Raw genomic sequence first — 25329 nt, 5'->3', positions numbered from 1 at the left:
CTCAATATATTCCTTCATTATGTTATCCAGTACATTTTAAAGTACTTTGCTGTTAAACCATCGCGTGGTTTTGTTGAAAACTGATCGATAATTTTAGAATCACATTGAGGAATGTCTCGCAGTAAAATGGGACACTTGTGATTTAATATCTTAAGAGAAAACGAGGCGTTTTGATTGGAGGCTTCAGAGTAAACAGAGGAGCTTTGAACCGCAGCTCCTCCTCTCACTTTCAGCTTTGACTTTTTAGTATCAGACTCTTGACATTTCCGAGGCAGCAGCTGGAGGAGATCAGGAGGGGCATATCATTCAACCATTAGCCCCCCGCTAATCCCTCCTCTCCGCTGCCGACGTCAGCGCAGCGGCAGCGGCAGCCGCGGACGGATGGCGCAGCGCAGCCCTGACTCTGCGCGCTGCCCGTGCCAGCGACGCACATGAAGCCGGAGAGAGACTGAGCGCAGCTCGGCTGTTTCATTCCTGAGCTCATCGGTGAAGCTGCTCCTTCAATCTATGTCTGATTTAAAGGAAACTGGACTCTTTTTTTTTTTTACCTCTGCTCAAAGCGCATCTCTGGTTGTCAACTTAACTGGACTCAAAGCAGGTAAGACGTCATCTAAGGAGTAAAAAAATAATAATTTACAAACAAATGATCACACAAATAAATGTATGTACTTCTTTACATCTTGACCAGGGTTTCCGGTCAGTAGATTAGCGTCTTCTTGCGTCTCATTTCCCTTCCCCGCCTCAGTGCGCAGTCATTACTTGGTGACAGACTCCTCTTTGTGCTGCGGGGATCAGTGAAGCGCGCCGGGACCCCTCAGGTCCCTCTGGGCCCCCGGTGCGCTTCGCTACCGGAGCGCAATTAGAGGAGCAAAGTTCCCATGAAGGGAAACGGAGAGCGCATGAAAAGCGCAGCGGCAAAGCAGATCAAGGCGCAGAGACTGTTGGTTTTCTCCCGAGTTCAGGGCGAATCTTAACTAATGAAGGGTCAGCCTAATTACAGGAAGACATTTTGGTTCTGTTGCAAAATCATATTTATTGATTGAAATTGTTTCTACTCTTATGCATGTTGCTTTATTTCCCCAAACAGTAATATTTCCCCCTTTCATTCAAATTATTTCCTCATAATTCAATCATATCAATCAAAGTTAACCAAAAATGTCTCTTTGCTGTGGTTCTGATCATGGACGCCCTTTAGAATCAAACCTTCATGCCATAACTTAGCCTGAAAAACTCAGCAGTGAAGGAGATCATTAGGAAACAAACCAAAGCAACTCACGTCTCTCCAGCAGCAGTTATGAAACCAAATTCAGTAAGTTTGATATTTTGTTTAATTTGAGGATTTTGCAAAAAACATTTAAGGTGTCCTGTGACTGTAAAGGGATAAATCCATATTAGAAAGACTCACAGCCTGGTTATGTTATTATTGAACACGTTTTGCTCTGTTTCATGAAGCATCACCTCCGGCCACTCCTCTCTGTCTGGCTGCTCTCATGAGGTTCCCTGCAGGTTAACCAGCCTGCAGTGATGTAATGAGCTCATAATGAGATTCCAGTTGATGACAACTGTTGATTTTACTGTTGGGCCCATTTGTGAATAATTTATCAAGCAACAAGACGAATGTGGCATATTTTTTGAAATAACAGTAAAGATAGCATAAAAACAAGTTTTTATCTGATGCTGTGAGTTTATCTCTCTGTCCTGTTCGGTTCCATTTCACCTCTGCTGCTTGTTGCTGATAGATCTGATAGTGAACAAGTGATCTTATCGATTCAGCAGCACAAGGTCTCAACATGTGAACAAGCTGTTTTCTACAGCCCTTTTTTTTGCATGACTGGGTTCAGGAACTGGATTCGTTTTGTGTTTCTGTTCAGATTAAAAAAAATAAGTATAATGGACGTCTGGTGCGCAGATTTACAGTTAGAAGCAGACAGAAAGTGAACAAAAATGATTTCAGTCTCCCAGCTGTGTTTCAGAATATTGTGCTGTGAAGAAATGCATTTATTTTATTAACTTAATCTTGGCAGCTCTGATTAGCATGATAATATTCTAGTCATAAAAAGTCGGCATTAATAATGCTTTAAACAGAACTGCGTCCCCAAAAGGGAATTTATATCTGTGCAACATTTATCATTAAAATAATCTTTTAACTAAATGTAGCATAATTCAAGTAAGATAAAAAAGGGAATATCTGGTTATAGATCAGTTTGAGAGGCTTTAATGCAGCAGAGAGAAAAGATGGAGGAATAAGATCCATTTTATTCCAGGGTTCTTATCAGGAAAAACTTTCTTTCTTTTTACACTTAACTTCCACACCCACAGCACTTCCTGCTCAACTTATTTAATATTTTTGGGTGTAATTGCTGACTTTAATGAGGATTTCCAGCATGAGAAGAGCCCTCCAACTTATCCTAAGATAGTTTAACAAGTTTCCAAGGGCAGTTAGAAGAGAAACCAGCCCACAGTATGACCAGTCCTTTACTGTGCCTACGGGGTATTAGGTGGTTCTCCTCATATTGACTTTTATATTTATAATCAGACCAACTTTGACTCTTTGTTGCCAGGTTCGTTTGTGGAGGCGTGAACGTGAAATTGAGCTCAGGTGTGAACTAAAACCCAAATTCTGGTCTGAGTTTGGTTAAAGGGAACTCAGGTGTGGTTTGAATGCATATGTGAACACAAAGTGGACCGGAGACCGCTCCAAATCAAGAAGTGGACTATAGCATAGGGCATTCTGGGTAAATACAACCAAAACAAACGTGTTAGCCTAATGCTAGTGGGAGAAATGGCTCGTGTTTTTTTTAATCAATCAATCAATCAATCAATCAATCAATCAATCAAATTTTATTTGTATAGCACATTTCAGCAGCAAGGCATTTCAAAGTGCTTTACATCATTACAAACACAGAAATACAATGCAATATAGAATCAATAATCAAAACACGACATTAAGTCAAGTTCCATCAATAAATTTGTAATTGATTACATTTCAAATACAATTCTAAACAGGTGGGTTTTTAGTTGAGATTTAAAAGAAGTCAGTATTTCAGCTGTTTTACAGTTTTCTGAAAGTTTGTTCCAAATTTGTGGTGCATAGATGCTGAAAGCTGCTTCTCCTCGTTTGGTTCTGGTTCTGGGGATGCAGAGCAGAACCAGAACCAGAACCTGAGAGGTCTGGAAGGTTGATACAACAACAGCAGATCTTTAATGTATTGTGGTGCTAAGCCGTTCAGTGATTTATAAACTAACAACAGTATTTTAAAGTCTATTCTTTGAGCTACAGGGAGCCAGTGGAGGGACTTTAAAACTGGTGTTATGTGCTCTATCTTCCTGGTTTTAGTGAGAACGCCAGCAGCAGCATTCTGGATCAGCTGCAGCTGTTTGATTAATTTGATAAGATAAGATAAGATAAGATAAGATAAGATAAGATAAGATAAGATAAGATAAGATAAATCTTTATTGTCATTGTCTGAATCAACAAACGCAAGAATCAACAAACTGGCAAAAAAAAAAAAAACAAACCACTAAATAAGAACAGCCACATTCTCACATACATCATTTATGATGATTAATGGTTGTTTTTGATTGCATTTAGTTTTGTTATTGCTATCGGGTAGAAACTGTCTCTGAGGCGGTTGGTTCGACAACCATAGAATCAATAACCGATTTGTTGAGACGATTTGTTGGACAGACCTGTGAAGACGCTGTTGCAATAATCAATACGACTGAAGATGAACGCATGAATTAGTTTCTCTAGATCTTACTGAGACATTAGTCCTTTAATCCTGGAAATGTTCTTCAGGTGATAGAAGGCCGACTTTGTAACTGTCTTTGTGTGGCTCTGGAGGTTCAGGTCAGAGTCCATCACTACTCCCAGGTTTCGGGCTGATCGCTGGTTTTCAGTTGTAATAACTGAAGCTGTGCGTTGACCAAAGACAAAAGAGAAATCCTACAAACACTAACATTTTGTGAAGAAGGAAGTTATACTCAGTGTCTTCTTTAAATGTTTTTGTTTACTTCTCTGGTTCTTGGTGCAGCGCCCCCACAGGTGAGGAGGGGAACAGGTTTTGCTTTTTTTTGTTTTGTTTGACACAGAGCAGTGTGAAAACGAACCGCAGCAGCTGAAAATTTAACAAATGTTGTCCTAATGAAACCAAGTCCAACAGACTATGAGATGTGAAAACATTAGTCTCATCGGACCAAAGATTCCAGTTAGAATTCAGGCTGAGTTTATTAAACTCCATATGTTGATATTTGTGTTACTACTGAACAGGATGGGATCTGCAGATGGTTCTGAAAAGTTGGGGATCTGGAGATGATAGTGAATTTAGGATCTGGTTCAATTTGACCTTTGACCCAAGCTGACAGCCAGTAGCTGCATTTACATATTATTGTACAATGTGACATTTGAAAAATAAATTTGCTTAATGGAAACACGGCAATTAAAAAAAGATCCTGGTTTTTAATTTTAAAAAAATTGTGCCAAGATGAATTTTATTTTTGATTTTTTTGGTTGTATTGAAATTAGTTTATTTCACAAAACTGCAAAATAAACAAATTTTTTGCATCACAAGAGTCACATAGTCAACAAGCAGACGTTGCCACTGGTGGAAACCATGAAGAAGACAACAGGAAGTGGTTGGAGGATGATGGCGCAGCATGTGTTTTTTTTTTGTTTTTTTTTACAATTTATCACATAAACTTATTCATGGGTGATTTTAATTGTGTTTCTTATAATGGAAACACCGCAATTGCAAAATTGTGTTTTTTGAACATTATTAAAAATATTGCTGAAGTTTTGCACTCACTTGCAATTGAAACGCAGCTAGTGACTATGAGAAATATATTAACAATTTAAGAATATATAAACAGAAATTTAAGAATGACCTAATTGAACGTTCTTAGACATTTTAAATCAGCTTTAAGAAGTGAAGACTACATTAAAAAAATTAATTCCTCTTTACAGGGATCAATAAGGGTACTAATGAGGTTTTTGTAAAAATAATAATAATAATATCTTAATGTTGCATTTATCTACTGTAGCATAAATCTGCTCGAGTGAAATATAGATGGATATTTCAACATTTTACAGTGTGAGATCATACTACTACAATAAAAATGGATTTTTCCTAATGCCTTCTACCAGTGGGACCAATAAATGTGTCTGGAGTTGTAAAAATGTCATTATTATTGTTCATAGAGAATATAGATTAATGCAAACAAGCTGCAGAAGAAAAACTTCAATAACAGAAGAAAAGCAATGTTTTTGTTGCTGTTTCAACAGGCAGCCACTAGGTGTCGTAACTCCAGAGCCTGTTGGACAGGTCTGAACCAGTTCAGTATTAATAGGCTTATGTTGTGCTAATCTACGTTTGATATTCCCAAAAATAAATAAAACACGCCGAAGCTGTGAGGGGCAGCGTGAGGATAACAACTTTGATGAAACCAAACCAGTTAAAATCAACATGCAGTAAAATATGATGCTGATTTTCCCCGAAAAGAAAATGTTGGGTCTGTTATCAGATAATACCAAGTATCACACATTAATGATTAAATCTGAGGCTTGCAGCTGCTTAAGATAACAGCAGAATGAGTTGTTTTGATGGCTGCATGTATAAGACAGAAGGTTTTTGTTGTTTCTACGTTTCTTATGGAATAAAGTAATTTACTTGGTCCACATTGCTTGGTAAAATGTAGAACAATTCACAATGAGATGAAAAATGTGTCAAACATCAGAGCTGGGTCCATCTTTAAAATGTTTTCTCCAGCTGGTAATCCTTTTATGTAACTCATCCATTTCAGTGGCAGAAGGCTGGGATCAGAAATCTGCTCTGATTTGAAAAAAAACACACACACACACACACACACACACACACACCCGCGCCAGTACAGAAAGATTAATATATCCGGTGTCGCTCGTCTTCCTCTTGACAACAGTTCATAGCTTTCCTATGGGGTTAAAGGTCAGAGGAGTTTTCTGGTTGAAGAAAACTCCTCTGACACCTTTGGCACCAAAAGCTGCTGGAAAATAAAATTGTCACCTTCATACACTGCAAAAACACAAAATCTTACCAAGTAATTTGGGTTAATTTCTTGTTCAAATATCTTAGTACAGTTGAAGAAACTGGACTTACAAGTTAACTTTTCAAAAGATATAGGAGCTTTAAGTCAGTAATTCCTTAATATTAAGCAAACAAATACTAGCTCCACTGGCAGATTAGTTACAAGTTATTACATTGAACTTCTACTTTTTCATAAATAATAAAGAATTATTAAATGTTTTATATTTTGCTGAAAAGTCATTTGTAAGTTATTTTTTTCTTACTTCAAGTGTACTAAGATATTTTCACTGCTTTACAATAACTGGTGCACGTCTTCCTTCCACTCAATTTTCTATTCAAATGTTTGGGTGCGGAACTCTGAGCAACCAACAACTCTGTAGAAAAAGGAAACCATAAATAGTTTTGAGGAAAGTTCTGACGCAGTGAGGAATTATGTGCATTTGTACGGTTCCTCGCTAAATAACTTTAATGATAATTAGTTAAACTGTGAACGGAGTTACTAACTCCACTGTTCACTGAGGAAGCCGCCTGCAGAAATGTGTAGCAATCTGTGCTGTTGTATGAAAGCTGTGTGTGAAAACAAACGTGCCAAAACTACATGACTGCGTTGACCATTTGACTTCAGATGAAATACGTGGTATTAATGTAGCTAAAGGCTTATCTGACATCTAATCTGATGATTTGGTGTGAGAGAATCACAAAAAATCTTACTGGTCTGTAGACAGCAAAGCAAATTCTAAGTGAAAAACAAACAGCTGCTGCTATAACAAAATTAAAGTTAATCGCTCATTTTAAGTCAGTTTGAAATTATTTTTGGTGTGTTGCTTTTCTTTAAAGGGAACTATTATGCAAAATTCATATTTTGCAGGGTTTTTTTTTTTTACATCCATTTGGGTCTCAGCTGTTCCTAACAACAACAACAACAAAAAATAAATATAAAACACCCAACTGTTTTTTGGCAATAGCTTTTGGTGTCTGGAAGTTACTTGGCAATCAAAGCTTCGTTTGGTCATCTGGTTTTACCGCTGTACAATGGCTGCTGGAAAAGACAAATGATTAGTTGTTGACTTACCATCCAGAAACCCCTTGCTGTATTTTTGTTGGTGGTGCAGAAGGCTCCACTTCTGCTTTTCAAAGCATTAAGGTTGTATAACCGGTCATTTCCACATGTGAGTAGGCCTGTCGCTATAAGCAGTATATCAATTAATCACAAGACAAATTCAGCGAGCTCAATATTTTCCATTTGTATGATTTATAATTTTTCTTTTTCTACCAAGAGCTGGATAACTAAAGTCTCAACTAGCTCCTTTTTTTTAAAGACTTAATTTATTTTATTTGTTGTTTATGTTGTTTTATTTATCTTGAATATTTAAAATGTTTTCCAGTTCCAGTCTTAAATGTTCATTAGAATTTAAAGTTTATTGATCTTTGAGAATGTGTTCTTGCATTATCATGTCATTACCATTATATTATCTGAAAATGGTCTCAAAACGACAATGTTATCGTTTATCGCAATAAATTTTGGGACAATTTATCGCCCAGAAAAATGTGTCATCGTGACAGGCCTAGGTGTGAACGTAAACATTGACTTGTGGGCGTGGCCAGCAGCAGCTTATATGGATTTAAAGTGGCAGTGTTTCTGAAAATGAAATAAATTAGACATCTTTTCACACTGATCAAACCATCCAGGATTGTTTTTGTGATCTTTTGCAGTCACAATCACAGATTTTGTGGTGATAATTTATAAATATTTGTGAAATTTTTTTTACAATATTTGTGCTAATGTATGATGTTAAATATGACTTTTTTTTTAAACCGCCGTACCAGAAACAGACTATAACTTGACATGAAGTTATAGTTCGTAAAGCTGAGGCAGCAGTCACTTAAACCAAATGTTTTTGACCAGTTTTGAGGAAAATTTGCAGTAAAATCAGAAAGAAATGTGGGGATTTTGTGTGAATTTTGTGGATTTGTGATGAACTGGACGGACTTATCCATGCAATTTGGAGTATAGAGGGCCACCTAAAATGCTACAGTGGACCGGATTTGGCCCCCGGACCTCGAGTTTGACACATGTGCCCTCAAACACCTCATTCTGTAAGGAGTGCCAGAAGTGAGCAGACGAAAACATCATCATCAAGAATGATTATGTGTGTAAAATGTTTTGTGTAACCCATTCCTGTTTAAGGAAGCATAATAAGTCACCTTTAACAGAAACTGACTCAGAATTGTCTAATTTTTCAGGTTTAAAATGAACGAAGGACTAGAGAGCAACTCCACTCAACTGTACGACAACTGGACGTTTTATAACTCCACGGTGGAGTTTGTCCCTCCCAGGAGGAACATCACGTATGTAGGATACTACCTGCACCAGCCGTCCACCGCCGCCATCTTCATCGTGTCCTACCTGCTGATCTTTCTGGTGTGCATGGTGGGAAACGGAGTGGTGTGCTTCATCGTGCTGAGGAGCAGAAACATGCGGACTGTGACCAATCTTTTCATCCTGAACCTCGCTGTGAGCGACCTGCTGGTGGGGATTTTCTGCATGCCCACCACTCTTCTTGACAACATCATTACAGGTGAGCAGAGTGTGAAACAGAGCCTGGAACAGCCTGCAGAGTTGCTAGCATCCATTTTTTACCATCGGTTAGGTTGCATAGGTCTGTCGTTTCCAACCGAGCTACAGAAATCATCAACATTTATCTGACTCAAATTGCTGGAAAGAAAATATGACTGCTATAAATTTAAACAAACAAGTAAAACTTAACATGTTTAGGTATCTAGCAAGCAGATTTTGGTAGCGTACCCAAAATTATACTGAAGTAAGACTAGCACTACTTCAACATATCTTTACTGAATAAAAGGTAAAAAGTAGCCGTCCAAAAAATTACTGAAGTAAGAGTAAAAAAAGTATTTGGTAAAAAGTCTACTCGTACTGAGTTACTAATCAAATTATCAATCATTTAATATTTACAAATGACATAATCAGACAGATCAAAATATAAAGTTAAGTGGAAATGTTGGAATTTTAAGAACAAAAATGACAATAATTTATATAAATAACACAATCAGGCAAAATAAGTCTTTTCTTTGAGTAAAAAACTTATTAAACTTTAATAAAAACTGCAGGTGTGTCTGGTGGATTTTTGTTTTTGAAAACATGTTTGTTTTTCATTCAGTGGGAAGAAAATCCAGAAATTTTACTCAAGTAAAACAAAAAAGCACAGCTTAATAAAAATACTCCTAAAAGTACATTTTCCAAAAACGTTACTTAAGTACATGTAACTAGTTACTATCCAATTCTGCTAACAATTATTGAATGAGGGCAAATCCAGAACAAGGACAGGAAGTAACTGTGTCTCTAACGAAAGCATGATGCCGTAAGAAGTGCAAAATATTAACTGAATCCTGTTTAGGAAACAAATGTGTTTTATTCTTTTTTTTTACTAAAATAACTTGCAGGATTCTGTGCTTCAACGGAAAAATATTTTACAGGTTTAAACAACTTTTATTTAGAGAGTAAGAGGGCTAAAACACCTCATCTGATCTGATGTTTTGTTGTGAGAGTTTTCATCACAACATTTCATTTCCATATTTAATCTCAGATTCTCTGGTGGATTCTCCGTGCAGCAGCCGTTAAGCTGGAATGACGTCTTAATTAACCTTTGGACTCTGCATGTGACGGTTCTCAGTCAGATTCATCCTCTGCTTTTACTGCAAACATGTCAAATTTTCATCTTCGCCGCAGTAATCCATAACCAGGAGAACTTGTGTATAACGGTACTTTTCACATGTCAGAGGTTTTACGTAATGCGGTAAGGAATAAAGATTTAAATATTTATACTGACCTGAAAACAAAAATTAAGATTGTGATTTAAATCAGAAATAATGCTTAAGATACATTTGATATGGGAATTATTACACTGCAAAAACACAAAATTAAGTATTTTTAGTCTAGTTTCTAGTGCAAATGTCTTAATACACTTAAAATAAGAAAAAAAATAACTTTTGCTGGCAACAAGACATTTTTCTCATGTTATAAATAAAATAATCTGCCATTAAAACTAAAACTTTTTCATTAATATTAAGGAATTATTTATTTAAAGTGAGCTCTTATATCTTGCTGAAAAGTTGCTTATAAGTTAGTTTTGTCTTATTTTAAGTTCAGTAAAATATTTGCACTTAATTAGACACAAATTACTTGGTAAATTTTGGGTTTTTGCAGTGCAGGAGGACCAGTAACACCGGTGGTTTTGGGAATAACTCATTGTTAAGTAAGAATCTTCTTCCTACCGTAGCGGATTAGGGATATTTTAAATAAAAAATAAAAATGGAGGAGGAAATGTCTGCCAAAAAATTCTGAAATTTTAAGATTAATCTCAGAAATTTTCTAGACAAAAAATGTTCTAATTTCAGAGTTTGAAAAGAAAATATTAGCTAGAAAAATAACTCTGAATTTTTTAAATTAATCTCAGGAAAAAACCTAGGAAATTTCTGAATTTCAAAAGTCAAAATTCTTGAATTTTGACTTTTGAAACTCAGAAATTTAACGTTAAAGTTAAAGTGGAATACAAATGCAGAAAAATGAGAAACTTGGGGAAAAATGGTCGACGTGGGAAAAATTGTTGCCCTTTTGTTTAGTTTTTTTTTGTTTAATTGTGGTGTTTTGTTTTATTTGCTGTTTTTTTGTACCTTTTCTCTGAGGTCTTAATGATCCTTCTATGATGTGATCAACGTTTAACCATTTAAGCATTTTTTACTTTTTTCTTTACAATGTACCAAAGTATAGATGCTTATTTTGTACCGTAATAATGGAGTCTAATAAGCACCATAATAAATAAATAAATAAATAAACCTTTATAAATAAAAAAATAATTTCCATGCTTTTTACTAGAAAATTTCTGAGATTAAGCTGAACATTTCTGGGGTTTTTTCTTGCAAATTTTCAACTTTTTAAACTCAAAAATTTCAGAGATTTTTTTGGGGGGAAATTTACTCCTTTTTCTTTTTCTATCTATAACAGCCCCAAAACTCTGTCGTATATATTTCCACTGGAAAAACTTACGTAGACAAAAGGTTAAGTTACTCTAAGTATTTCCGTGTTGAGGATTATCGGACTCCTCCTGCTGATGTGAGTCTGGTCTGCAGCTGATGTTCTGGAGCAAAGACCAAATGATCAGCGTCAACATGGCGGCTCTGACAGTCTGCGGTGATCAAAGCGAACCGAATCTCGGCAGGGAGTTGAACGTTTGAGATGTGATGGAGGAAAGCGTCTTCAGTGCAAACCCCAAGGATTTTCACGCAGTCTTCTAATTTTACCCGACAGCTGTTGAAGTCACACATCTCCCATGATCCTCTGTGGCAGCGGCGGCGATTGTTCGCAGCCTTTCTGCTGGTTGTCTGCAGGAGCTGCTGGGCATTCTCACTCTTTTTAAGACGACACAAAAAGTACGTGTTAGATGTTGCCGTGGCGACTTACAGCAGGTCAGTTTGACAGGTGTAGGCAGGTGAATGTATACTTATCAAAGCTGATATTAGCTTATTAATTTCCCCTAGAAACTGATTGAAATGATCAGTTTTATAATAATTTGCTAAGTCGTAACCTGAAGCAGGAATCTGTGGCTGTTTGGACTGGAGCTCTGCAGATTGACCCAAAATATTGATAATATTGATACCAAATCGGTATCGATTAATACTTCAGTTTCAGATTCCCTCTTGCATTGTAGTTCCTCAGCTCAGCCTCAAAAAGATTTAGTTTTGATTTGCTCTTAAATTATGATTTTTACTTTTTTATTGTTACTGTCATGTTTGATGTAAAGTCTTTTGTGGACATCTACAAACTTTGTCCAAATTCTGTTAGGTATGAATAATACAAATAAACGGAAAACAAACAAAAACACCGAAATGTCAGAAGCTTGATTATATCAAATTTAAATAAAATGTATTATTATCTGTATTTGTACACTGGAAAAATAAAAAATCTCAAGTACGTTTATCTAGTTTGTAGTGTAAATAACTTAATATTAGACAAAACTGCTTACAAGTAACTTTTCATTGTTTTAAGTCAATAATACCTTAATATTGATGTAAGTTTTAGACATTTTCCCCAGGTGCTGGAAGACGCCTTACAGAAACAAACATTTCAACTTTTCCACTCGTCGCTCCGGCAATCCTGACCTTGGATTAGAAATAAAAATGGCAGATTTGATTATCTGGACGTCCATTTCCTGAGTTTGCAGTTCTGCAGCAAATACTGTGATGTAATAGTTCAAAAATTGTGAAAATATCATCTAAATTGGAGCGTTTTCAACCAGGCAAGCATCTTAAACATGCAGGTTCTGATCCATTTTCCATAACAACATAATAAATTCAGAGCTGCATGGAAGCAGCTGCTAACCGGCCAATTGGCACAGAGACACACAACGAAAACATGATAAATTTTTTTTTAAGTTATCGTGTTAAACAATAATTTATACTATTTAAAAATATAATGGTAATAATGGCATAATAGTGCAAGAACAAATTCTCAATAAACTTTAAATTTTAATGAACATTTAACTCTGGAACTTCAAGACATTTTAAATATCACAAATAAATAAGCAAAACAAAACAACTAATAAAATGAATTATGGAGTTTCTGTGAACAAAACTGTCCTTAAAAAACAGTTGAGTCCAAAGTAACAGACTGAAGATTTTTATGATCCATTTTTGTAGAGAAAAGAGAAAAACGATAAATTATGCAAATGGAAATTATTGAAGTTATTTGAATTTACTGCGCGATTAAATGATTTATTGCGACACGATTTATCTCCAGAACCGTCTCACTTCAGGTCAACTACGCACCGCTCTAAGCTCAGCAGGGAAACTCAGAAAGCATTTTTCTCTGCGCGTTACCACCAAGTTCTCACAGCAAGATCACTTAAACAACTTTTTACCATGAATGTTGTGACAGCAGCAGCAAAAGACAGATCAAGAGGAGCTGAAGAACTCACGAGGCTTCGCTGTCTGCGCCTCATGAATAATTCACCGCGTTTGATCGGATGAACCCAGGAAGCACATCTGAACCTTCCTGGGTGTTGATTTTCCTGAAGCAGACCTGCAGAAAAGTGCGACTTTAACCGCAGAAAAAGTGACTCACTTTGGGTGTTTTTATTGTAAAATTTATCAAACATCATATAAAACAAAAAAAAAAACGTACAATCTCCCAAGAAGAGATTCAGATTGTTTAAAACAAACTATTAAAACCTCATGAGCTACTGACAACATGACATCAGTCTGAACGCCTTTGGCATTTCTGCTTAATGTCCATATTAAAACTAATTGCCTTATTTCTCTCATAAGTGACTAATTATTGCCGTCCATCCTGAGCTCTTACCCATCAGGCATGAATGCATACACACAGTTAGAGACTGACTTTATTAGGGCTCTATGGCATGACTTTTTATTTTTTGAGGGAAAAAATATTTTCCTGCTTTCTTTGGGAGCTTAGTGGTTCCTAATTACATATCAATCATAAAATCGGAGCCAGATTTGGGTTTGTTGCCTCATTTTGCTACCAGGGGTCTAAAACACCAAAGTTTACAGGGATTATGAGAAATGAAATACAAATCAAACAAAAACTATATTCATAAAGAAAAACTTTGTTGACAAAAATAAATCAGACATGGTTCCAATTCACCAAATATAAAATAAACAACTAACTTTCATTAATGAATGCTACATTTAAGGAAATTACTAAAACGAGTATTTGTGTTTGTTTGGCAGAGTTAGACTCACTAAGGTTGATGCCATCAGTCTTTTTCCATATTATGTGTAAAACATCAGGAAGGAATTGCTTGTTGATGTGAATCACATTTCTGTGATACTTGGTTATTGACAAACCTGTGAATCACTGTCTGTTTATCTGATTATCTATGGGTTGCAGCGACCAGATTCACATCAGTGACTATAGTTAGAGCTGCAGGTTCTTTTTTTAAGAGTTTGTAGTTCTGATTCCTTGGTAGAATTAGAGCCAAGCAAAGGACAACATTTCCACCAGCTCCCACATCTGGTGGATCTGGTGGTGGCACGACTCGCCCTGTGCAGGTTTTTACACCATCTGCACCAGCTATATGAAGTTCCCTGCAGCCTCATATTTTTGGTTTTGGCAGGTATTGCTTCAGTCTTTGCCTGCCTTGGAATAGGCCATTTATTCATTGATGACCAGCTTATCACCCTTTGGGACTGAAGTTAATTAGTTAGACTGCGCAATGTTGCCCTGAGGCAACTAACTAAAAAAACACAGTTTTAGAATAGAAATGATAAAAAAAATTGTCTTGAAATGATCTACAATACTTCTTTACATACTCACAGACATAAAAATATTTTTAGTTAGAGTTACCCAAAATTTAAACATGAAGAAAAATAATCTATAACTTACAAGTAAGAGGCAAAGTGTAGCATGCAACTCTTCTTCATAAAAAGCTCTGCTCCTCTTCCAAGTAAAAGGTCACATCAACCTCAATGCCTCTTTTATTTGGACAAAATGTGTCTGGTGGTACTTTAAATCATCCCCCCAAAAATAAAATAAAATAAAGGAGCAATGTGAGGTACAGATATGTGGTTTGTTGCCTGAGGGCAACGCCAAGCCATAGAGGGTTAAAAGATCGGTGGAAGAGGCTCAACACTTTACGTTTTTGCTAAACTTTTGATGTTGCCATTTAAAAACGGATCAAAGCCTCTCGTTGTAACCCAGAGCGGGAATTCAGAGCTGGGAAAGCGTCTGGCAGGAGCTTCATCGCCTCCTTTTGGCAGTGAAATAATAAACAAACACTGCAGACACGAGTTTACAGCTTTTCCCCTCCACATCCACTCATCTTTTTGTCTTTTTTTACCACCGATCTTTCCTACAACACGTCGCTTTAGTTCCTGATTTTGGTGAATGTGATTTAATTCTGGCATAAAATGCAGTAAGCTTGACTAATTATCACTAATGTCTTTTTAATAGTTGTATTAAAAAGCATTATGTTAGGGGTGAAACAATTAATAATCATTTTTTAAAATATTTGTCAGCTGATTAGTAATCGATTAATCATTAACTGGAGTATACAGACTGAAAAATTAACTTTTGGTTAAAGAACAGCATTAAAAGCAGTAATTAACTAACTGTACAAAAATATATGCAATTTGCATTTAAGATGAAAAAAAAATTGTAAAAAAAAAAAAAAAAAAAAAATCTTTGTCTGTAAATATCCAGAACTCATTAAGTGGCATCATTTTAGCTTCACCTGGTTAAAATTTTGCATTTAAAAAAAATCCTGTTAAGCAGATTTTTCCTCTAGTTACTAATTGGTTTGTATATATATTTAAAAAATCTGATATTTTTTAGGCTACTGTATTAAGCAGAAAGACATGAGCTTTTCTCATGTTTATGTTAGAAATATTTTTTAGCTGCAGATAAATCTTTTACCACAAATGATCAAACATTCACTATGTTGTTGCATTTTAGGCAAAAAAAAAATTCTTATTGAATAATTTATTAGCATTTTTTATATATTTCTAATATTGTATAAAATAGTCAGACTAATCAAACCTCGATTACTAAAATAATCGCCAGCTGCAACTCTACATGGTTGCAGAAACGTGTGAAATTGAAAAAACGGTGCAAACTCAAGCGTACCTGCTGTATGAAACTGTGCAAACTTATCCAATAAATATGGAAATGAGCGCACAATTATTATCATTGAACCTTTTTTTTAAGTATTTGAGAAGCAGTTTCCTGCTACAAACATGACGTGATCATGAGGAAATGCCAAACACTCCCCTAAACCCACGTCTATTTAATTATGCAGATGAAATTGTTGCTTCTCCGTTCAGCAACAAAAACATCGAAGGGAGAAAAGAGAGCTGGAGGTCTGAAAGTTAAAACCTCAGAATGTCACCAGGTATCTTTGCTCTAGTTTCTAGTGTTTATCTCTTAGTTCACTTGAAATAAGACAAAACTAACTCACAAGTAACTTTTCAGCAAAATATAGGAGCTTGTTTTAAGTAAACAATGCCTTCATATTTCCATTATTTTACTAATAAGACATCTTAAGTGAAATAATTTGCCAATGGACTCCCCCTAGTGGTCGGAGGACTCCTGATTTGTGGAGCGAGTTTGCGGCTGAATTTTCCCAATTTCGTTTCATTTCCTGCAGTTTCACCATTTTATTGTTTGCATTTGTTTTGTTGTTGGTTTTTGGTTCTGTTTTTCTCTTTGCTGTTTTGTGTTTATGTGTTTTGGAGTTTGCATCATGTGTGTGATTGCAGCGTGTTTCGCCTGTTGTAAGTTTTACTTTGTACTTTTCACCTCTTCCTTATTACTTCCCATCCACATTTTGTGTAAAAAAAGAAAGAAGAGGAAAACCAGCTGACTGCATCTAAGTAAGTTATTAAATAAGGATCAGAGAGGAAGAAACACATTCATGTTTAGGGGTGGGCATTTATTGTATCATTTGTGATTTGTTGTGAGAAATTTCTAATCATGGGAATTTTGATTTATTGACATCATGAATCGAAATTAATGATGTTAAAAAAACAACAACTGTGCATTTAGTTTTTTTGTGTTTTTTCTCTACTGTTTTTTCAATGAGAGCATCAATAAATACCAATACATTTTAAGAAATATATGCAGCTACTTTGCAGTTTAGTTACAAATCAAACTTCTTTATGTGACTCGTGTCCTTTTAAATTACAAATGTTTGTTTCTCAGTATTTGTTTTTGTGATTGCTGTTCCATTCAGTTACTTACAAAAATAGTAATAAATATTTTTTATCGTCACTTTTATCACCATAGAATCGTGAAACATTATGATAAAACTTTATGTTTATGTCGCCCGTGCCAACTTGTGTAACAAATATTATCTTTGCTTATGTATTTATAAAATTGGCTCATATTTAGAGAAAAAAATGAAAGGAAGTCAGGAAGAAATTGAGAATAAAATGAGACAAAAGAAAGGAAAAGACTGGGGGGGAGTAGCAATCCGAAGGTTAACGGTTCAATTCCAGCTTCTTCCTGTCAATCTGCCCTCATATTCAAGGCACTGAACGATTACAGATCAATGTCTGATTGGGTTAATATGGCTGTAATATCAAGAGCTTTTAGAGTATGACTAGAAAAGTAATATGAAATCTCGGTCTATTTATTTAGCTGCAGAGAAAACTCCAACACCTTTCACATCTGAGCAAAATGGTAATAGAAAAAGCAGTGGTGTGGAAAAGGGGTCAAGTTGAAGCAGGCGGCGCCTTGAGAGGAAAAAAAGGCACATCAAGGTCTCAGCAAGCAGAAGGCAAAAGACTTGTTTACGTCACAGAGATCAGAAACCGAGCAAGTCAAAGAAATCAGTAAATCAGAAACGGGAAGAGCTCATCAGCAGTCCAGCTGCTCTTCATCTGGACGCTTTGTGATGAAAGACTCATGTTCTCTGCTGCGCTTCGATACGACGCTGTGATGTCTGGAAACAGACGGTTTTTCATCTGGCTGTCAGAACAGATCGACGTCTGTCATCATCAGTCAAAGGCCCGGGTGTCCAAACTGTGGGCCGGGGGCCACTTCTGACCTCCAGACTGATTCTGTCCGACTTTCAATTCAGGAGTGACAAACGTGGTTCTTATTACATCTTATTACTATGAGATACAACTAAAAATATTTGTCTTTTAACAACCACAATTTTTATGTTCCGTTTAATTTCATGGTAAGTAGAACCGCATCTGTCTTTGTCTACTAAAAACCAGACTTTGATTCCTGATTTTAATTACGTCATAAAACTTGTCTAAAAACAGCAACAGGTTTCAACGTAAGAAAACTAATTCTTAATGTTAAAACAGGTTACATTTGTCTTTAGGATCTACGACTTACACATTCTTTAACTAGTGAAGTCTATTTGTTTCAATAAAGCTTAGTTTGCAGCTCAAGTAAAAACAAAAATCACAATACGTCTTTATTTCTTATCATTTTTCTTGAGTTTTTTGGGGGTTTTTTACTTGGTGTGTTTTCACACCTGATAGTCCAGTAGACTTGGTTCAGGTTTGTACTAAAATGGCATGAGATTAATCTCAGAAATCTTCTGGAAAAACGAGGACATTTCTGAGCTTGAAAAGTTCAAAATTTTCAACTTTTCAAATCTCAAATATTTTGAATTTTTTTGGAGGAAATATGCTGCTCCCTTTTTTAAAATATTTATATCTACAATAATTTCTGAATGTGAACTCAAAATTTAGACTTTTTAAAGTAAAAATTCTTAAAAAGAGGTTCGAAATTTTTTTTTTGGTGGCTTTTCTGCATGTTGCTGCTATGAAACCTATTTTAAGGTCTGTGATACCAACACTGATGTGACATTTACCTGAATCATCGCTTTATTACTGTTGATATGAATGTTTGTGCTGCTGTTCGCGGTGCTGAGCAGGAAGTAGGTGAACTGTTTTCATATTTTGTGTTTAGAATTGAAACGTTATACATAAAACCCTGGAACTGAATTTCTTTTTCCAATGAGTGAACTAGAAGAAACTCACTAAACCAACCAATCCCAGAATGCACTGGAGCAGCAGAAGCCACAGTTTCAGCAACAGAGAGAAAAGCCGAGCAGTTCAGTGGAAAGAGACGGACTCTGAAAACAGAGCCGGAGACTTTACTGCTGCTCATGATTAAAACAGGAAAACAGGTATTTCTCATTCCACTGATTTAGCCGAAGGGAACGGCGTGGAAATTAAGTTTGAACTTCTTGATGCAGACTTGAAACAAGTTGAACTCCACAGCAGAAACACAAACTCTTCTCCACTGGCTGCACTGTGCTCATATTTTACCAGGACACAATGTTCATATTCAGTCCTTTCATTAATTTGAGTATTAATGAAAAGATATTTAATTTTAGTAACTCAATCCTCACAGTGAAACACGTTCTCGATTAATTACACAGGCTGGTGTTTTCAGGCTCTTTGTATATTAAGGGGATTTTCTGCCACACAGCTAATAAAAATATGACACTTAAAGGGGGAGAATTATGAAAAATCCCCTTTTTTGGCTTCTGCCTTACAGAGCACCCCTTCCACAAACAACTCCTCCAGACTAGCGGCAGCATCAATTACCTAATCAATTTTAAGCTGCTAGCTTGCTCAAAGTAACAACCACAACACACTCAGGAGAGTGTGTCGTGTAGCATGGAGTTCTAACACACTTATGCATTACTGATTTATATTTACCTGTTAACAGACAGGTAAGTATGACAGCGTATTACGGCCATTGAAATAGAAAATAAGGAGTACAGTTCTGCCAAATTTGAAGTTGAAAAATTCTGCAAAGATTGAAATATTTCAACTTCTAAAACTCAGAAATTTCCAGGTTTTTCTAGAAAACTTCTGAGATTAATCTAAAAAGTTTGGCACAAATTTTTGACTTTCCAAGTGAAGGAATTTCCAAATTTTTCTCAAAGGTTTTTGAGATGAATCTGAAAGTTTCTGTTTGCTTTACTTTAAAATTTTAGATTTCTGGAGCTCAGAAATTTCCATGTTTTTGAGATGAATCTCAAAATATCAGATTTTTCTTGGAAAATGAATGACTTTTGGAGCTCAGTCAATAAGCTCCAACTGAGGAAAATGTTTCAGGTTTTTTTTCTAGAAAATTTGTGAGTTTTCTGAGGGAAATTTACTCTTTTTTTTCCATCTTCAAAGACCATAGTGCCATCGTAAATTTGAGCAGCAATGATCGTCTCCATTGACCTACATCTGTTGCAGCGCTGAGTTGCCATCTTGCTGGGACGCCCTCTGGTGGCGAACTGCTGCAACTACATGCTTACTGCCACCTTCAGGCTCAATAGGAGAAGTGCAGCTTGCTAAATAATTTTCATATTAAAACAGAGAGTTTTTCAATTTAAATAAAATAAATTAAAAGGAAGGAGGTGTCCAACATCTATTCTGTCACATTGATATGTAAAGAGATGTATATTTTTTATTTATTTGTTCTTCTATTATCTTCTGGCAGAATCCCAAAATAAATATGGCTTATGATGAGAAATAACTGTTCCCTCTCCCTGGTGCGGGCCACCAGGGCCGGTTTGTTAACTGTGTGTTCAAAAATAACATTCCTCTCTACCTACAACTATTATTAAAGAGTAAAACCTCAGGCCACAGTGGTTTATATTCTAAGCCAAACCAAAGGCAGGTGTTGTAAAGGGACTCTGGCACAAGCCTGATTGAAGTTCCCTCTTTTTGAAGGGATTACAAAGCTGAATGTGTTGCTCTGAGATTCTTAAGCATCCTTTAGAAAAACAGTGAAAAAGAAGAAATGGAAGGGGAGGACGAAAAGCCCAAAGACGAGGCGAGAGTGAAGAAAACACTAAACAAAAGCTCCTTTCAGACTCACACAAGATTTCCTCCAGCTACTTTTAAGCACTATTAAAGTCACAAATTCTACAAATTACTTTCTTTACCAAGAGTACAAACAGAGCACAGCGATGAATCCCTAAAGAAATCAGAGGCGAACCGTCTGATCGAGTGATGAATCCGCCCACACTGTTCAGCACCTCTGCAGGTCGGAACCAGAGAAACGGCCCCCACTCGGTTCGCTGCAGCGTTTCTGTGGACAAATCCCTTCAGACAGGAAACGCTGATCGACGTTCCCACTGAAACGCTCCAAACCGAGGAGTTCCAGAGAAAAGGAGTTATCCAACATTTCTTTGTCTTTTTGTTTATTGTTATTGAGGAGATAAACAGAAAAACATCACACAAACTTGTAACTAACAAATTAAGTTTGAACTTAAAAACAATAAATCGTGCAAATGGAAATTATTGAGTTTGTTTTAATTTACCGTGTGATTATTTATTGTGACAAACCTACTTATATTCTTTAGAAAATATGATATTTATAAGAATTTTGACTGAAGATGATTTGGAAAGTTTTCTACAGGAACATTTTAATAAATTAAAAAATAACTAAAAGTGTTTGGGTTTTTTTTGTCACAAACTGTTCAGAAAGTGAAAAATACATTTTTCACACAGGAGAATTTGAATATTAAAGACCAACAAAATACAGGAATATTTTTGCTTAACTCTAAAGTCAAAGCATGCAAAAGCAGAGGATCTTGTTGGATGAGTTAATGCATCATTTTGCCCAACAAATCAAAAATATGCTGATTTATGACGTCACATTCGGAAGGATTTTGAAACGGCTCATTTTCCAGACACCAAAAGACATTGAATTATTTATAAAATAAAAAATCTGAGTGTTTTTTAAGCAGTACAAACTAAATGAAAATACAAAAATATGCTAAGTGTAAATTTTGCATAATAGATCCCCTTTAAACCTACGAGGCACTGATGTCATCTCTAATTTCTGGACCAGTCTCTTGATTCTGGCATATTTCTTAAATGCAAATGAGGTATTTCAGCAGTTTTTAAGATCCTTTTATTTAACTACGCCATTAATTGATTGATTACACTTGAAGCAAACATGCCAAAATCCAGCCAGGTGGATAATACTGAGACTGCAAAGTAGAATTTCTTGTTATATTTATATTAAATGCTTCCAATCTTAGCTTTATTTAACAATTTATTTACTATGTATTTTATTTTTGTAAAACCTGAACATTTTTAAATTAGATTTTCAACCTTACTTGCAGTAGGGAGGACATGTTCAGGTAAAAACAGACCATAACCTCCATTAAACCTCCACCAAACGTGACATTGCTAAAACACTTTTTGGATTTTTCAGGCCTCAGCAGGTAATGGTTTCTATTAAAACTGAATGCTTGCCTCACTGAACCTTCAGTGCCCCATTATGGGTCATAACTTGTGCTTAAGAGTGTTTCTGTCGTCATTTTGAACAGGTTCCCTGCAGTAAACAAGCTAAACGTCATTTTTCTGTCAACAGGATGGCCGTTTGGAAGCCTGGTCTGCAAAATGAGCGGCATGGTTCAGGGGATTTCAGTCTCAGCCTCCGTCTTCACACTGGTTGCCATCGCAGTTGACAGGTAATGGTTTCTTTTTTTCACTCACGGATTTTTACTAAACGGAGGCTGATCTTAAAGTCCACAAAAAATAAAACGAATCATTGTGACAAATAAAATGGATAAAAACTATCTAAACACACACACACTCTGAACAAACAGAAAATGCAAAGAAAAAATGGTAGAAGACATCTTAGATTGGGCTAAAAATTGTTTTAAAATTTAGCAAAAATATGAATTATTATAATTAAGCTTCAGCGTGCATGTCTCCAAAAGATTTCTGTCTTAGATCTTGGCAAAAAGAAAATATGCCCAGTTTCACTTATAAGGTTTTTATGTACCAGGACATAAAAACCTGCTACAGCTAATAAAGCTGTTCAAGTCTTTACTAGGTTTCAATTTGGTTTAATTGTACAAAAATAACTGAAAATATTAAGACTGTACATGAAAATCTAAGTACACATCTTTAGTTTATACATCATCACAAATACATCATGATTATTATAAAATGTATAAGAAATAATTAAAATGAATTAATTAACTACTTTTGTGGCAGTTCATGAATGACCTAGATACAGGATCTGTTGCTATGACAGTTCTTGACGCAGCCAGCAGGGGTTTGACCTTTGACCTTAGGAGCCTTACTATATCCGCCTATTTCCTGCCTAACTGTTGCCGCACGGTGTTCCATTGCGTAGGTCAGGTGTCCAGTGATGTCACTGTCATTATGTGAAATCCCTGGAGGACATCAGCACCTCCGGAAAGGACACATTAACGCCAAAACATGGCGTCCACGATTCATGGTCACCTCATCAGACAGACGACCACCAGCTTCAGAAAGGGAAGGAAGATGAAGAGCAGCTAAGTGCAGCTATTAGCATTTCCTTTACTGCTAATAGCAGGCCGTGCTAATAGCTGCCATATTTATAATGCTGTGGCTAAGAATGCAGGCTGACATGGCTGGGACTCTTCATTTAACTTAAACCTTAATGATTAAATATTTAAGACTTTTGCTATTCAGTTATTGATCTAAAAAACAATACACAGATTAATAGACAGTATTTTTTTAGCTGCTAAAGGAATGCTGTGTTATTGCATTTTAGCCAAGAAAACATTTTTCTTATTTATAAGAGAAATTGAATTATTTGCTAATTTGCATCTTCTATTGTTTTCTAATATTATGCAAAAAATGAAAAATGTATAAAATGTGCAAAATTTTTATCCGATTAATCAATTAATTGCTAGAATAATCAGTAACTAAAGTAATGGTTAGTGATGGCTGTTGATGTGTATTTGCTTGATGATTGCATTTGACAAAAATAAATGTTTATTTCTTGTTTTATTATTAGTATGATATTTTTATGGTGAAAGTAAAAACATTAAATCTTACAGAGTAATTTTTGTCAAGTTTATAGTGCAAATAGAAACTAGACAGACACTTGAAATAAGATCAAACTAACTGACAAGTAACTTTTCAGCAAGAAATGTGAGTTTGTTTTAAGTAAAAGTGGAAAACCATTGGCAGAATATTTCACCAGCAACAAGGGAAAAATATTTTATCTGAAATAATCAACCAAACGTTTTAATCAATATAAAGGAATTTATTCGCGCTATATAAAAGATACTGCCAGATTTTGTGTTTTTGCAGTGTCGTTGCTGCTGAAATGTAATACAGATAAGCTCGACCCAAACAGAACCTTCTTCTTCAACCCTGCAGGTTCCGATGCATCGTCTACCCGTTCAAGCAGAAGCTCACCATTTCCACGGCGTCGCTGATCATCGTGGTGATCTGGGTCCTGGCCATATCCATCATGTGTCCGTCCGGTGTGATGCTGCAGGTGACCAAGGAGCACACCGTCCGCGTCTTACTGGGCTACGACAACCAGACCGGTCCCTTCTACTGGTGCAGAGAGAACTGGCCCAACCAGGAAATGAGGAAAATCTACACCACCGTCCTGTTTGCGAACATCTACCTCGCCCCTCTTTCGCTCATTGTGATTATGTACGCCCGGATTGGGATTACGCTCTTCAAAACCGCCGTTCCGACGGGAGGGAAGCCGGGCGCCGACAACCGCCACAGCGTGTCGAAGAAGAAGCAGCGGGTGATAAAAATGCTCCTGATCGTCGCTCTGCTCTTCATCCTCTCCTGGTTGCCTCTCTGGACCCTCATGATGCTGAGCGACTACGCCAGCCTGACGGAGCAGCAGTACAGGATTATCAACATTTACATCTACCCCTTCGCTCACTGGCTGGCCTTCTTCAACAGCAGCGTCAACCCCATCATCTACGGCTTCTTCAACGAGAACTTCCGGCGGGGTTTCCAGGCCGTGTTTAAGATCAGCCTGTGCGCGGCGGACGGCCAGCGCAGGAAGAGCTACTCACACAGACTGCAGGGCAACTCGGTGCTGCCGGCCAACAACGTGCAGACGTCCGTGGAGCCCATTTCGCTCAACAGCCTGGACAAGAACGCGTCCAGGCGGATCAACCACGTTCCTGAGCGGGAGCTGGTGATGGAAGACCTGGAGCAGGGGTCCGGCAGCAGCGGCGGCGTGACCGCCGTGTCCATCTGATGACACGCCTTTACTGAATTATTATTTAAGGATGTTTAAAATTCGAATATGCTGTGCCTACGTAAAATAACTCGTCCAAAATGAATGGGGTTTAAATGGTGACTAATAATCAAGCTTGGTTTTCAGTATAGACTGAAGATGAAAAAGAAAACATAGAAAACTAGGGACGCACCGACCCATTTTCTGTCCTCTTCTAATACCAATATCTGAGGTTTAGTATTGGCTGATACTGATTTAATACAGATAAATGGTTTTGAATTGACTTAAAACATTTCTTAAGATATAAATGTACTGAATGATAAATGTATTTGATAACTCTGCACCAGTACAGTACACTTAAATACACCAATAGCTTCACAAGCTTGGTCAGACATACGAAAACAGCAACTTTAAAGGGGCAGCGTTGTGTAAAATCAACATTTTTAAGCTTTATATTATGTTATAATGTTAGTCCCTCATCAAAAACAAACCTGGGGTTTTGCCTTGATTCTTTCATGCATGTTTGAGAAATCATTTGATCTCCATGACAACCATTCAGCTGTGTAAAACGGCTGGTTGGACCTAGCTCCGCCTTCAAGGACAAAGCTCCTCCTCAAAGTTGAAGTTTCCAGGCTACTGAGCCTCTGCCTCACAGAGCAGCCCTCCCTCTCTCTCTCAGCTCCTTCAGACCAGCCATGAATGGGACAGGAAGTGAGACACGGCGACAAAGTAAAACATCCACTTTGGGGGAAAATAAAATAA

The 25329-nt window shown here is 36.5% G+C and overlaps 1 protein-coding gene across 1 annotated transcript; it reads left to right on the top strand.

Annotated features, from left to right (window-relative positions):
• The first annotated feature begins 276 nt into the window (after positions 1 to 276).
• On the top strand, positions 277 to 25329 carry npffr2a (neuropeptide FF receptor 2a). Its single transcript, XM_032577508.1, has 4 exons — positions 277 to 598; positions 8304 to 8638; positions 21943 to 22042; positions 23736 to 25329. Exons 2-4 carry the CDS (start codon positions 8311 to 8313, stop codon positions 24586 to 24588), a joined length of 1281 nt encoding a protein of 426 aa, XP_032433399.1. The 5' UTR covers positions 277 to 598; positions 8304 to 8310; the 3' UTR covers positions 24589 to 25329.

Source organism: Xiphophorus hellerii, chromosome 12 (assembly GCF_003331165.1).
Source record: "Xiphophorus hellerii strain 12219 chromosome 12, Xiphophorus_hellerii-4.1, whole genome shotgun sequence".
Lineage (NCBI taxonomy): Eukaryota > Metazoa > Chordata > Actinopteri > Cyprinodontiformes > Poeciliidae > Xiphophorus > Xiphophorus hellerii.
Note: the sequence above shows the minus strand (reverse complement) of the source record. Positions and strands in the feature narration are given on the sequence as shown.

Excerpts from the sequence above, each read along its gene's own strand:
- npffr2a (XM_032577508.1), top strand. The coding sequence starts at position 8,311 with ATGAACGAAGGACTAGAGAGCAACTCCACTCAACTGTACGACAACTGG. Across the intron at positions 8,639-21,942 it reads TCTTGACAACATCATTACAG|GATGGCCGTTTGGAAGCCTG; the intron begins GTGAGCAGAGTG and ends TTCTGTCAACAG. Across the intron at positions 22,043-23,735 it reads GTTGCCATCGCAGTTGACAG|GTTCCGATGCATCGTCTACC; the intron begins GTAATGGTTTCT and ends TCAACCCTGCAG.